Genomic DNA, 15,971 nt, shown 5'->3' on the forward strand with positions numbered 1-15,971 from the left:
CTTCTAAAGATGGGCAGTCCTACTCCTATTATCAAGGCAACTCTGCAGTGCCTTAACAAAATCCATAAGGAAATTGACTTTGAGCCATGGTGTAGAGACTTAGGGGTAAATTTACTAAAGTTTGATTTTTGAGTGATTTTGCATTTGATTTTTGCATTTGATTTTTGCATTTGGGTATTTACTAAAAGCCAAATCGAATATAAAATCAAACTTAAAACCAAATTTTACTCAAATCGCACTCAAATCGAAACATTGGAAAAACAAACATTAGTACTTTTACATAGACCAACACACAAATCCCTTATTTACTATTATTCGATTTGAAATCGAACACAAAATCAACCTTCAAATCCCCAAATGAATAGACCTGCTTAATGCTTTCAATTTGAGCATGAGCAGGTCGGATTGACAGAGATACTTGCATACATCAGTGAAATGCATGCATGTATTTCACTGTCCCAAATTTAGAAAGTTACATTTACTAAAAAAATGACATGGGGGCCATCCCTAAAACAGAACCAGCCCCGGACTTTTCCTAGCCAGTCCAGGTTGTATAAGTACAGAGGAAAAATTGCGTAGGGTTCCACTGTACTTAGCACAACCAGCACTGGGCTCTGATCCAGTCCTGGTTCTGGAATTACAGGGGAAAAAAATTGCGCAGGGTCCCCCTGTATTCTCCAGAACCAGCACCAGACCCTTTCTAGTGGGGAGCTAATGCCACAGCCTAGGCCGATAGGCCAGGGCTATCCCCGCCACCATTGGGCAGTGGGCGGCAGGTTGATAGTGTAAGTGTAGTGTAAAAATAGAGAAATGTAAACTTTGGCTTTACAGTAGAACTGCAGGTCCCACCAAGTCTCCCCCGCATACTAGTACCTCAGGTACCAGAATGCAGGGCATTAAGGGCCCGCTGGTACCTGTAAAGAAATGTTTAAATAAACAAAAAAAACAAAAAAGAGACACCGTGAAATTAAAATTTTCATACATACATACATAACCTGGAGAGGTACACTCCTCCCTGTAGGCATCCATGGTCTTCTTAAAATAAAAATGAATAAAACCGAGCCACGCACTAAGTATCAACCAGGATAGTAGTTACTTCCCGAATGAAGCGCTCAGACCCGGCTTCTGCCTTTGCAGAGCTGTATCGGAGTGTTCATTGGCTGAGAGGTCAGCCCCCGCCTCGCTCAGCCAATGAATGGCTCCCTCCATTGAAGTCAATGGTGGGAACCACAAAATAAACTTTAGTTACCCTGCGGCTCTCCATTGACTTCAATGGATGGAGATGTTCATTGGCTGAGAGGCGGGGGCTGACACCTCTCAGCCAATGAACGCTCAGATACAGCTCTTGAAAGGCTAGAGCCGCGTCTGAGCTCTTCATTCAGGAGATAACAACCATCATGGTTATCTGTTGTGTGACTCGGTTTTATTAGGTTTTTTTTGTTTTAAGACGACCATGGATGCCTACTTTGGACCGAAGAGGACCGAGCCATGCATAGGAGAAGGGGAGAATTTTTTTTTCTACAGGTACCCTATGGAAAATCTACTGGACAAGGGGACCGATGCTACAGGGATACATAGGTGAGTATGAATACATGTAGTGCATGTATGTTTAATAAACTTATACTGTGTATGGTGTGTGTGTGTCCTGTGTTTTTTTTTTTTAATATTGCTTTTGCAGTGGAACTACAGGTACCAGCGGGCCTGTAATGCCCCGAATGCTGGTACTTGTGGTTCTCCAAGTACCAGCATGCAGGGGAGGCTTGCTGGGACCTGCAGTTCCACAGCAAACAATAATATTTAATACTTTTTCAAATGCACTACACTTACACTATCAACCCGCCACCCATCGCCCATGGGTGGCAGGGATAGCCCCGGGCTATCGGCCTCAGCCAGGGGTGCACTGGAGAGGGTGACCCCTTTATTGGAGGGGTCCCCAAATCCCCAGTGCTGGTTCTGGAGATTACAGGGTGAGCCTACGCAATTTTTTTTCCAATGTAATTCCAGAACCAGGACAGGATCAGAGCCCAGTGCTGGTTGTGTCAAGTACATGGGGAACCCTATGCAATTTTTCCCCTGTACTAACAACCAGGACCGGCTATGAAAAGTCCAGGTCTAGTTCTGTTTTAGGGGGGGACCCCACGTAATTTTTTTTCTACAAATTAATGGTTTCTAAGCTTGTTAGTCAGATACATGCATACATAAGTGATACGCATGCATGTATCTGTGTGAAAACGAACTGCTCATGCTGAAAGTGAAAGCATGAAGCAGTTCTATTCAGTCGGGGATTTGCAGTTCAATTTGTACATGCCAAATCGAACAGCAAATCACTGTTCAAAACCGAACCAAAATCGAATTCGATTTAGAAAATGCTTCTAAAATCAAATGTTAGTAAATGAGGGTTTTGAACTCTCAATTTGATTCGATTTGAGGTGAGCTAAATCGCACATCAAAACTAAAAGTATAAATCGAATTTTGAAAAATATACCCCTTAGACTTCTTCAAGGAATAGATGGTGATGTCCTGATTAAGGCGGAACTGGACACCACCTTTGGCTGAAAAGACAGAATCTTATGCAACACTGCCCTAGCAAAATGAAAAATCAGAAATGGAGACGTGGAGGATAAAGCCATTTCCTAAACCCTTTGAGCTGATACAATAGCTTTAATGAGAATAAAGAACCTTTTACCACTTAGCCTTCTTAAGAACATGAGGTAGCATTGAAGTGGAGGTGAAGCTAAACCAAACATAAGTCCCATGAAAATGGTCACAGCATGCAGTAGAGTTGCAAATGGATCCCTGGATATGAAGAAAAGCTTAGAATCCATCAGGGCAATCTTCGCCTGACCTCAACATTCCAAAAACAGATTCAATACCTCCAGATGGAGTGATCACTCTCCCTGTAGAATGAAGTGAACTTCAGCTATTGCGGAATCAAAGCATTCTGCCCAAGCTACAGTATGGAAGGACTCATCAGGAAGCACCTTGTGCCATCAGATTTAAATACGCCATAGCCATGGTGCAGTCGAACTTGAGACGGATCAGTCTCTCATCGCATTCAATACTGCTCTATGCTCCTACACACTGATCAGAAGCATTGCCTTAGCCCTGCACCAGAAAGCCCATAAACAAAGATTCAGCATTATTAACCCCTATCCCTGAAGACCATATTGCCATAAATTTCATGCAGAGAACAGATACTTTGGGTGCCTAGCACATGAACTTTGAACCGGTTTGTATTGTTATAGGTTTGTAAGTTTAATTTTAATATTTATGTAGTAGACAATAGTTAGATTTTAGTGACAAAGGTCGATCTAATTTTTTGCTACAAGAGTGCTCCCTAATAGAGTCCTTTCTGGTCTGATTAGACTTGTCTTTTTGGATGTGTGATCTGTCTTCTTCTCGTTCCTTTATTTGTAAACCTTGGGTTCTCTGTTGCAATGGAATGGAAGAGTTAACCCCTGAATAAAGCAGAGACACTATAATCTGATTGAGGGCCATTTGTTTTCTCTGTCTTTTGAAAGGCCTGTGGGGGGCTGAAAGAGAATATCTCCACCCCTGTCAACAGAAGATGGTATTCACCCAATTCCAGATGTTTTGAGAACCTTCCCAGCCACACACTTTGTTTATCTGAAGGTGGCCAGGACTGTCTGCTCCTTCTTGAGCTACACCCTGAACAAAATAGCCAACTTCTTGTACTCCTTACCAATCTATAAAAACATTGTTGAAATGAGGTGTGTAAAGGACAAACTTAGATGTCGAACCACTCACTGGGAGAAAATGACTTGCCACCATTTGCTTCACAAATGCTTCTGTCAATTTCTGCTATAAAAAAAGAAAAAAAAAAAAAAGATAGCAGAGCCTCCAAACATTTGATTGTACACACTAGCTATAATGGTTCAAATGCACACCTTCTATAAGAGACTGTGATCACTTACCCCTGATGCTATGTTAAGCCTGAATCTCTAACAGAAGACATACTAGGGGTTTATGAAGTTAGACAACAATTAGATTATATATGGGGAACACACATTACCCCCAATACACATGTCTATATAGGTAAAATAATGTTTTATGAGTGCAGGTTTGCGCTGGACACATGAGAATAAGTTTTGGAACACAACCCTACTGGGCATGTGCATACATCCATATGGGAGATAGAGGCATGAATTACAAATCTATTAGACAAGTGTATCCTGCAAGTGAGAAGGATGAATTACAAATCTATTAAGACAGGTGTGTCCGCACATGTCGGGGCAGATATCTCACAGTGTATTCGCCCCAACATCTGCGATCCGCCCCCAGGGGGAGGAGACATTTCCCTGTTCCCTGGGAAGGAACATAGGAAATGTCCGCTAGTCGGCCGCGGCTGGGCACACACTGCCCGATGCGGCCAAAAGTTTAACTCAAATATCGCATTGGACAGGCAATGCTGGACAATCCGGCATGCCCGACTGAGCAATATTTAACCCTCGGTCACCCACACACACGCTACAATTATCTGGGCGATCCGCAGATATCGGGCGGATCGCCCCGATAATTGCAGCATATATGGCCAGCATAAAGGGCAGCAAGTTGCTTGGATATATACTAGACAGCAATTGAATATAACATAGTGGAACTTCTCTAGCACTACTTGCTACATTCGAATTAAAGAACTGATCAGCTGGGAGCTAACTGATGCTAGGCAAGTGTGGAAGCTACCTTTATTAATGGATACATAAAAAATATTGTGGAACTTTTTCTGTTACTACTTGCTACATTTAACTAAGAACTGATCAGTTGGAAGTTAACTGCCGTGACGCAAGTGTGGAAGTTGCCTTCGTAAATGGCCATATAATAACATTAAACACCGTTGCCACTGAATTCACTGCTGTTACAACTTACTTGAAAAGTCTATTAACTGGAAACAAAACCACCTATCTATTGCGTGTATAATATATGGTCCGAATAGCAAGTTTATATAATTGAACCTGTTTCATATGTAACATTTGGTTTCACTAGTATCGCTATTGAAAGAATTAGTCTATGAGTACAGATTTATTAAATAATAAATCCGGGTTAAGCTATATATTTAAAGGGCGTACCATCTATGTGATCATATATATTTAATTGTATGTGGATTAGATTTGAAATGTGCCAGTCAGCCATGATATTTTAATGATTGGAATCCAAAGTGTGTTTTAAATAAATTTGTTTGGACAATCAGCGCCTCTATTTCTATACTATATTTACTTGGTCTTTTCGATTTGGGGACTGGTAATTACTCCAATATAGAGGCTGCAGATTGTCAAGTGAAACTATTGTATTAGTCCAGCACCAGCTGCTTGTTTGTCCTCTTACTTCCAATGGCGACAGCTATTCTTTATAAATGGCCGCCGCAAACTTGTGGCCCCATGGAGCCCCTCTGCCATCAGTAAGAAAAGGGATCGCACAAGTGTGAGCCCGAATAAAGGCCGCCCCTGACACCTGCATGCTCTCATCAGGGAGTGTGACCAACAAAAATTACATAAAGAAAAAAACATATAACATCAGACAGACATTAGACCACCACTCCAGCTTAGGAGTCCAAATATCTTCAAATGGAACAATACAGATTAATACCTATCTAAACTCTTACCAACCTTTTCAACTATAAATAATTTTTTCACTCACTAATTTTCATATTTTATTGATGTATTTAATTCCAATTGATGTATTCATTATGTGGTTTTAAAGAAAACATTATTAGTCACCACAGTTATTTAACATCATTTAACATCACAGACCATGGAATCGCTGGTCTGCCTAATTCTGTGTATAATTCTATGACACATGACATGTACAAAGAAGTTTACCATCATTTAAACACAGACCACAGACAGGCAACGAAGGAGTTAACTAATAAAGGAGGAGCAAGACTGACACCCTTATAAGGAACAATAGGGAGAGACATTGACAGCCCTGACGAAGCCCGCATTTGATTGGACGGGTGAAATGCATTGGCCACGCCCCCTGGAAGGAGCGCTACCCGGAAGAAGGGATCCGACGGTGACACAGGCGTGCACGCTCACCATCGGCTCTCCCTCACCTTCAGCGGCCACTGACACTTGCGGTCTGGCTGCTGCATCGCGGGACCCACTGAAAACGGGTCTCCAACTTTGTCAACAGGACCCGGTGAGCGACCAGACGGAGGCAACAGCATATCCCACAGATATCAGCATTAAGGTAGGAGGTGCGCGCACCACCCCATTCATGCAGACAATCTGGAAAGTCCCACTTTAACTTCCAGACAACGGAGAGAGTTTAAAGTAAAGACTGGAGACTTTAATACCTGACTGTATTCAATTTGGGAAACCTGCATTTTTCAACATCCACGTATTCACCTGCTCTGGTGAATTTTAATGATTGATGGTACCCAAAACAGCTTTTTAATCAATTCTACTAACAACTCAAAGGGATTACTATATGTGATGTTGCTGTTTACACATTGATGCCATCATTTGGAAAACATTGAACTGCCTTTCTTCCTGAGGCGCCTATATGTTTATTTCAACCACACAATACCATATTTTATCATATTTTATTATGATCCCGTGTATCTAGGACTAAGCTGAAGTGATCATATATTAGAACATTTATGGAATAATTTCTTATTGTTCTTTTATTGTTATTAACATGTGTATTGCCATACTTTTTACCCTTCTTAATATCTTTAATCATTAAAACTATTAATTCCTATTTTGCGCCTCGTATGCATCACAACTACCAAAAAAAATTACATGCCTTGCGGCACTCGCCAGCAATTCCATCCATACAGGGGAACACTCTCCAATTCCAGCGATGTCAGTAGCCACCACACCGGCAAGCACTGTAAATAATAGTAAAAGTAATAAAAAAATAAGTGCTATCTAGGTAGTGCTTAAATACCTGACCAACACTTTGGAAACTTAACTAAAACTGAGCAAGAGTATAGAGAGAAGCTTTATACTGAATGAAATGAAGCTTTTAGGTGCCCAGTTTCTGCACCCTCAACACAATCCCAGTGTGGCAGTGTTCCACAAAGAATGAGAAATGATTATTTACGGAACAAAAAGTTTTGTAAATGTTCTAGGTCATTCTCCTTCACATGCTATTCAGTTCTACTTACATGGCTGATGCCTAAAACATTTTGTTTGAAAGGTCAATGAGACTCAAAAAATCCTCCTCAGTGAAAGGACACATGGTTGTCTGTAGTGTCAAAATACATTTGAAAATGAATAAAAAAAAAAAACAATTGTAGAAGTGATGACTTTAAAAATATAATATGACAAAAATAAAACAAAAATATACACAATACAGATTACCTCATACATACAATGTAAAACATACAATGCATTACAAAGTTTAACATTTGTACAATAGTGAATGTAAAACATGCACAAGGTCTTTTAGAAAGTTTCAATAATATGTTGAGTGAAAAACAAATTACCCTGACAATAGGATAACCAGTGATTCTCAACCACAACCCTCACGTTTTCCCAACAGGTCATGTTTTGAAGATTTCTGTATGTGGAAATAGGTGGGATAATTCCAGACACAGCAAAATATATTAACTCATCACAATGCACAATGGGCGGCTGCCGGAAGAAAATCTTCCAGCAGCCGCCAATAGTAGGACCTCCCAGACCCTCTGCATACCTGCACCCTCCTCCAGTGTCTGCTGTACTGCTGATCAGGCAGCACCCCACCAGACGGCTGTAGAGATTAGTAGGCGCTGGTAATTCAAAGTCGTGACGGTCATGAAGTTCCCATTATCGATTGCTTTTTGTCATATCGGACATCAATATATTGTGCAATGTTAAGTGTTTCAAAAAAATTGTGTTGGATAAGTTTTTAAATAGATGCTCTTGACCTAATCCAATCATAGAAAAAAAAAAATTCTGAACGTGACCACTTGGTGGTACTTGAGAACTGGAGAGGAGAACCACTTGCACAAGCCATACTTATTAGAACACATAGCTTATATGTTTTATTAGACTGTTCATAGTTAGATTTGTTTTTGTTTTAAATGGGACCTAAAAGTGAAGCTGCTCTACCACTGTTGATGAAAAGATTTAGGGGAGTATTTATGAAATATGTTTAAGCCAAAGTCTAAACATTATGGCCAAATTTATTATTAAGCATATTTCGGAACACTGCAATGTAATAGATCAGACATCTCCTGCATTCACTAAAGTTTCACCGTCAACTTCCAATCTCCATGGTCTAAATGAGGCTATTGGAAAGCTTAGTTGTTTGAACCTTTTCTCCAATAGCCAACGCCATCTAAAGCATGGTGTTATTGGGTTTTGCCTATGGGGAAAGCCTGTCGAAAAGGGATCTTTTGATCCCTGTCCGACAGACTGGATGCTATTCCACTCCCCTCCTAAAGATTCTATGTGCATGCTGGCACAGTATTAAGGCTGGGACAGAACTCAGAAGTAGAATGCTTGTGATGACCATCACTATACTGTCAACTCTTTGCCGGGACAACTTCATATCGCAGCTGCTGTCTTAGGAACAGCTTGTTGTTAAATTGCTCTTCACATCAACTATTATCGCTGCAAGTTGTGGCTATAATAGATGAATCTGCAAAACATGATTTGTCATAAATAGGCCCCTTAGACAGGCTAAAAGAGCTTTACAAATAGAAACATAAAAAAAGAACGGTAATCATAATACAAAAATATACATTTCAGATTACACATCATTTAGATTTCATTTCACTGAAAGTGATGTTACAGATCCCAGGGAAGCAGCAAAATGTTCCTATATGCACAACATCCATTTGGAGAAATCCCTACACAAGCATCCCAGTCTAGAAAGCATGTTCTTGTAGTCTATGGCCAGTCTCCTAACAAGTAGCAAACAACTTCCATCTCGACGCTGGGTACAGACTAAACAATTGTGTAGCCAGCGATGCAACCCACGATCCCAGCGCCGATATATTGGGCGGTCCGTACACATCGCCGAAATATTGGGCGATCCGGTGACAGACATGACAGCCCCCGCCGCATATCAAAGTCAGCTACATCGCCTGATCTTCCTGCATGTACAAAAGATCAGGCGATGTGGCTGATGACCCACACAGTACTATATGATGTACTACATACACACTGCACGATATTGACGATTTGTCGTTCGGATGCTTCGGAATCGTCCAAATAGTTAGCAATATCGTGTAGTGTGTAGGGGCCTTTACACACAAGAGGTGGTAGAAGTAGACAGTTAATAAACATCAGAGTTTTTTGCCGTCTCATTTCATTACAAACATTAAAGAAAAAAAAAAAACACAACAAAATTGGCCAGTAGACAATAAGTCTTCAAAATAAAAGAAAGAAAAAGAAAAATAAAACACCCTCCCCAACAAACACCAAAAATCGTCGACGATGGCATATAAAGCAAATAGGAGGTACTATTTGCAAACCACTTCTTTTACAGGGCCGGTACAGGAGAAACGTGCCATTTTCTAATAGCTTATAGTTAAATACAGAATGAGGTCCTGTCAAATAAAGAATTCAATTATTTGTAAATATTTCTGGAATATTGCAAATTATTTTATTTTTTTGATAAATATTACTTTTCCCCCATTTTATCTCTCTTTAACAGTTCCTTTTTCAATTATTTTTTAAATATATGCATATACACACACACACACACAAAAACTGCATTGTATTCTGATCAGTGGTCAGATACAAATAAAATGTAAGCATACACTTCAAATATAAAAGCAGAAAGACATTAGTAATGTTTGGCACAATCCATAAACAATATTTATGGATTTCGGGCAAATGCTTCCAATACTGAATGGGATAAAGAAGTCTGTTTTAGAAGAGCTACAGGTCACCACTAACGTGACCATAGGGGTAGCTTTGGGCCAGCAGGGACACATGTATAATGCTGACAATTTTAGCTTTGTTGTCCACAATAGTGATGTATCTGTCTGAATATAATAAACGGATATGTATACACCTAGTTCCAAGGCCATTTCAGCGTTCATTAGAAAACCTGGTTATTACAAAGGAAAATGCTTCCACTGCAAATTAAGAGCAGTATACAATTAGCCCCAAACATTGTTTGGGCGCTAATTGACCACCCACGATCCGCGAAAAACAGAGATTTTTCACCGATTATCCCCGATTTTTTTTTTTTTTTTTCACCCGATCCTTTTATTTTGGTCAAAATAATAGGATTGGTCTCCCGAAAACACATACGTGCCACAATAACTTCGCGGACCTATGTGTTTTCGCCTTTTTTCAGGTGAAACGGCAGTTATCGTGGATTATTTTTCAGGACACATCAGGTCCCGAAAAAAAAAAAACCCTGATGAGTGCCGGCGTCAGGCAGACTTTGGGGCTAATTGGATAGCCATGGGCGAGGTAATTAGTCGTGGTAATTTACCGCGCTAATTGGATACCCTCCTAAGGATATTAGCAAATGACCTTAGACTTCTGTGTTTTATATATCGAACTTAACCTATAGCCTTCAGCTTTTTATATGACTAAGGAACTAATCAGTGACTATTAGTATAAATGTACAGTAGGGAATTCATTTTCTCATAATGTGAATGAGACTTGTAACACAAATACAATACATGTCATATGAATAAATAAGACTTTTTTCCCCTAATAGATAGGATCAGAATTTCAGGACAAACTTATTTTCCACCTACCAAATGCATAAAGGCATTTTTTACTAGTTCCTACGTGAAAGAATCTTGTTTCAATTCAGCCATTTACTTTCAATGGATACATTGAAAACATTTAGATTATAGCTAAAGTGTTTGTTGAACATCTATTCAAACTAAAGCGGGTTTACTCTGCGGAACATTTGGTTATTCTAATAAGAGGTGTTTCAATAATTCAATAAAAGATGCTTATAAAAATGATTAAAATATCTCAGATACTTCATCTGAATGGTAGCTAAACCGCTGAACATTAAAAAAAAATGTCAAAATACATGTGAAGGGCTTTTGTTGGTTCTTTAAACAGAACAAGCTATAATTTGTACAACAGAGACCCTTACAGCTATTCAGATCTGTCAGAACATTGTTCAAACTTCGTTAAAGAGGTCCTTATACCACTAGAGAGTTCAATTCATGCATGACATAAATAAATGCTTATATAATACAAGTGAAAGGTTTAATACTGCAGCATTTCCTATTTGCATTGGCACCCCAATCTGGCCAAGGGACAATAGGCTGCCTTCTTCTCCTCCTCCATTTGTCTGCGAGGACAGCCAAGTGCAATTACTGTACACAACTGGTAAACCGTTTGGAATCGAGCAGTTTGCCTTAAACAAACATATGGATGAAGATGGTACTGTCCGTACGCTCACCTGTAAAGTGTATGCCACTCTGAGGTCAAGTGGTATTTGAGTCATTGTATCCAAGATATGCACATATAAACATAGTCAAGATATGCACATATAAACTTTTCTTATGAATGATTATCTTGACATTGTCTACATAACACTGTAACACAGAGACACAGTCATAGTCCAACATGCTCACAAACATTCCCGAAAATACTTTAAAACAATCGTCGGAGCAACTCAATAGACTTTCCATGACTTGGCACAGTTTCCATCCACAAAAGGACTAGAGCAAGACTAGTGGATATGCTGATGGGATGAGCCAGTCAGTTGTGCTTGATACTGTATTTCCCTTTCTGTAGCTGAGAGATGTATAATTTAGACTTGCTGCCATCTTGTCTCTTAAACCAAACCTCATCATTGTTAATGGTTGTGATGATCGCACTAATGAGAAAAAAAAAAAAAAAAAACACAGAATAATAAAAAGGTTATGTGCCAAACTTTGGGGGCGATTCAATTCAGTGCGATGTTGAACAGCTCTGGGAAGGAGTTACCAGAGCTATTCAATTGACCGCAATGTAAACTCCCGACTAGGGGATTCTGCTCGCACCCTCCTGAGGTGAGGGCAGAAATCCGACTAAACTAGCGCTGGCTTCTGGCTTATCACGTGAGCCAACAGCATTGCGGCGTGCACTTTAGTCGCTGTAACCGGCTTTCTCTGACTAAACACCAGGCTTAAGGCGTGGTAATCGGCATCTCCCAGCTAAGGGCCTGATGCACTACCGATCGCAATAGCGATTACGCACGCAGTCCAACTTCGATAGCATGCTAATCCATTGCATCGCTATGCCATCGCAGCACAACATAAGAACGTCCACTTTACCTTACATCCGTAATTCTTAGCAAGACTGTGAAACTATTGGTAACATCGAGCATCATAGCAGCCTCACGCACATTTGCACGCTATGGAGTACCGACGCTGCATAAGGTTTTGCAGTGGATAATTTATGCACGCCCATGCAATGGCGTTCGAACCCACTGGCACGCCTGTGTTTTGCCAAAGTGTTCCCCCTCAAGGCAGTCGGGAAGCCGACGGACATAATCCCAACCGTCGGCTTCCCGACTGTCTAATCCCGGCAAGTGTCTAATAACAGGCGTCGAAATCCCAACGCCTGTCATTAGACATACGCCGGAGCCATACGCTCGGCATCCCGATCGAAGGGACGCTGAGCGCCGAGAGTGGATAGCCGTGGGGGGGTGGGTTAGGGCTCCGCGGGGGGGACTTAGGCACCCCCCCCAGGAGGTTAGGGTTAGGCACCACTAAGGGAGGGTTAGGGGTAGAATAGGTTAGCAAATACTTACCTTAGGACGATCTGGATTGTCACTGTCGCCTGGATGCTGGTGTCGGGATTCGAACCACTGGCCATTTGTCCGGCGGTTAACCATACAAATTCTCCCCCCCCCCCACCTCCCACAAACGGCACTTCCTGTCAATCACTCTGCAAAGGGTCTGCGTAATCACTGCAATTGCAGTGGCCGGTTCGAACATCAAGGCAACCAGCTGATTGTGTGCGTAAACGCAGTTGCGATCGGTAGTGATTCTGGCCCTAAGTGCAGAGCACAGCGTGGTCAATTGAATAGTTCCAGAGCTATTCAACATCACACTGAATTGAATCGCCCCAATTGTATTTTTAAAGTTTTTATTTTATTTAAAATATATTTGCAAATGCCACATCTTCAGAGATCCAAGACACATGCCCTGCGCACATAACTGCAAATATAGAAATGAAATATATGCTCATTTCTGACCGCACCTTCATGGAGTGCAAGAAGAATTGTGCGAAAGCATCATGTCATGAAGCTCTGATAGAACAGTTTCAGCGGCTCCTCGTGTATAATGGAATCAGCCCCTTTATGGAGAACCAGGTTTATAACCTGTAGGTGGCCAGTGTCATTAGTAAATTCCGACAGCCAGATATAGTTATAGGAGGTGGTTTTAGCCCTGGGCTGAACACAACAGCTGCTAAAATAGTATGTGGCCTATAAAGGCCTAAGCTATTGGGGGTGCAATATTGTTTTTTTTCCCAGTGTGTAAAAGCCAGCAGGACTAAATTCATTAGGCATAAAGGTTAAGTTTAACAAATGTATACAATATCCCTATAGCCTAATGAATTTAGTCCTGCTAGTTTACTGAAAAGTTATCATAAATAGGCTTACCATACTACACTCATGAATCGCACAATTTCTGTGACTGGCTGACTTCAAGCCTGCATTTCACCTGGTTTTAATCAGTCACAGAACCTCTGTAATTCATGAGGTTTAAAGGGATAGTATGGTAAGCTAATCATAAAACAACCCAAGAGACAGATGCCAACTCTCCCAGGATATCAGGGACAGTCCCCAAAATAGTTGTGATCTCCCCGACTCCTCAGAGTCTAGCAATCTCCCTGATGCAAAGCAAGGTGGGCGCAACATAGTGATGACATCAATGACTCAGGCCACAGCCTCCTATAACATTTGCTTCTTACCCCCATTAACTGGCTGTTATATAGCTTGTAAAATAAATATCACATATAGTGCTCTACACATATACTCCAGTCCCCTCCATCCCCCCCCTCAACATAGTCCACTGTACTTGGGACTTTAAAAAGACACTGTAGAATAATTTATAACCACCACCTTGTAGGATACTCGTCCTTCTTGTCAATGCTGATCGTCTGGCCACGACCGTACCACTCTCCATCATATTGCAGTCGACCATCTTCTGATCTGGCACTATGCTGGTGCTTTTCCAGCTTCACTGTAACTGATGAACATGGCATATTATGCATTATTATATATATAAAAAAAAATTTTTTTTTTGCCGCCAAAGTGCAGCAGCACACCTCCCCCTATCCAGGGGATAAATAGAAGGCACTCCAATGACCCACACTACTCCTGAAGAAGTCCTGAAGGGACGAAACGCGTTGAGGCCAGCAGACCCAGGCTCTCTGTATCCTTGGTTATGTAAAGAGGACTGGGTACCCTTATATAAGATAAAACAAGATATAAAAGAATAGAAAATGGCTTATGTTCCCCTCTACCCTGTAAACCTAATAAAATCCCCTGTTTGGAATATACTGACGAAAGATTGCATATGTATTCAGCTCTCATACCCTGAACATCCAAGCACCCAAGAGGGATTCCTAGAGGGTATTAGGCGGTCCCTGGAGGAGAACATACTACGTGCTATTTATTCAGCATTGTCCGGTACGCAGCCTCTACTTGTAATTATTATATCATTTGCAAAAATATACTACACTATATATACTCTCTCTCCCATGAGCTTATACAAGCTCCCCCTAAGGTGATCAAGTTGATGACATCCCATCTAAACTTATCCAGTGTGGACTACTCATCCCTGGAACACAGATAAGCTCAAAAGTGTTTATTTTTGGTACGCACACTTATTCTTATGAGCACTCGGAACTATTCTTTTAAATACAGGTTGAGTCTCCCATATCCAAATATTCCGAAATACGGAATATTCCGAAATACGGAATATTTTCAGCATGACTGAAATAATGAAACCTTTGATTTTTGATGGTTTAATGTACATAAACTTTGTCTAAGGCACAAATTATTAAAAAAAGATTGTATGAAATAACCTTCAGGCTGTGTGTATAAGGTGTATATGAAACATAAATGAATTTCATGTATGTACACAAACTTTTTTTGATGCACAAAATTATAAAAAATATTGTCTAAAATGACCTGCAGCCTGTGTGTATAAGGTGTATATAACACAAATGCATTCTGTGTGTATATTTTGGTCCCATTTCCAAGACATTTCATTATAATATACAATTATTCCAAAATACGGAATATTCCGATATCCAAAATACCCCTGGTCCCAAGCATTTTGGATATGGGAGACTCAACCTGTACTACACTATCAGGCGCATGTCTTCTTAAACCTCTTTTCCAGAACCACTTCACCCGCCAGCCAAAACGAACCCCAAGAGGACTGCAGCCGCCTTTTAATTAAGGATCAGTGACTTTGAATCAACTCTTTTACCGTTCATATTTGCACTAGTTACACGTTCATTTGTATTAATAAGGGTATCATCTTTTACTGTGCGCTACCCTCATACTCCTTTCACATACATACACACACACACACATTATATATATATATATATATACTACATACATACACACACTTTACAGTTCATTTCCATCTGGCCAGTGCTGTGTACTCATGATATTCATATTAGCTCATACCCCTAAACTGGTTGGATGAACTGCACAAGTGAGTGTATGCAAGAGTGAGCAGTAAAGGAAATAGGGGTTACACAGACCATATCCTTGTGTGCTTTGTGTCACAGGGAATCAAACATGAGCCGCAGGGAGGGGAACAATTGCTTAGTACAAGCCTGTACTGCGTGTGGCTCTCCAACTGTTGTGAAACTACAAGTGCCAGCATACCCTCCCACCAATCATCTCCGGGGACAGTGGCAGGTGGGGAGTTTGACTGTCAAACCATAACGCTGGTGACCTAAGGAAAGCTCAGGGAGGACAGAAACCCCTGTGAAGCAGAAGGGCTGGAGAGAGTCACAGGTTGGCCAGCCCTGGCTTAGTAGAATTGGTGTTACTCCTTAGAATAGCAGGTACAGGCTACC

General features: G+C 40.8%; 1 protein-coding gene across 1 annotated transcript in view; it reads right to left on the reverse strand.

The window, feature by feature from the left end:
* Positions 1 to 5,709: 5,709 nt before the first annotated feature.
* The window catches only part of BRMS1L (BRMS1 like transcriptional repressor), a 44,573-nt gene continuing 34,311 nt past the window's right edge, over positions 5,710 to 15,971 (reverse strand). The window contains exons 9-10 of the mRNA XM_088457069.1: positions 13,990 to 14,116; positions 5,710 to 11,754 (exon numbers count right to left, since the gene is read on the reverse strand). Of these exons, the coding sequence (XP_088313195.1) occupies positions 11,637 to 11,754; positions 13,990 to 14,116 (245 nt within the window). The 3' untranslated portion in view covers positions 5,710 to 11,636. The remainder of the gene's footprint in view (positions 11,755 to 13,989; positions 14,117 to 15,971) is intronic.

The sequence above is a fragment of the Taudactylus pleione genome, unplaced genomic scaffold (genome assembly GCF_031769625.1).
Source record: "Taudactylus pleione unplaced genomic scaffold, aTauple2 ptg000737l, whole genome shotgun sequence".
NCBI lineage: Eukaryota > Metazoa > Chordata > Amphibia > Anura > Myobatrachidae > Taudactylus > Taudactylus pleione.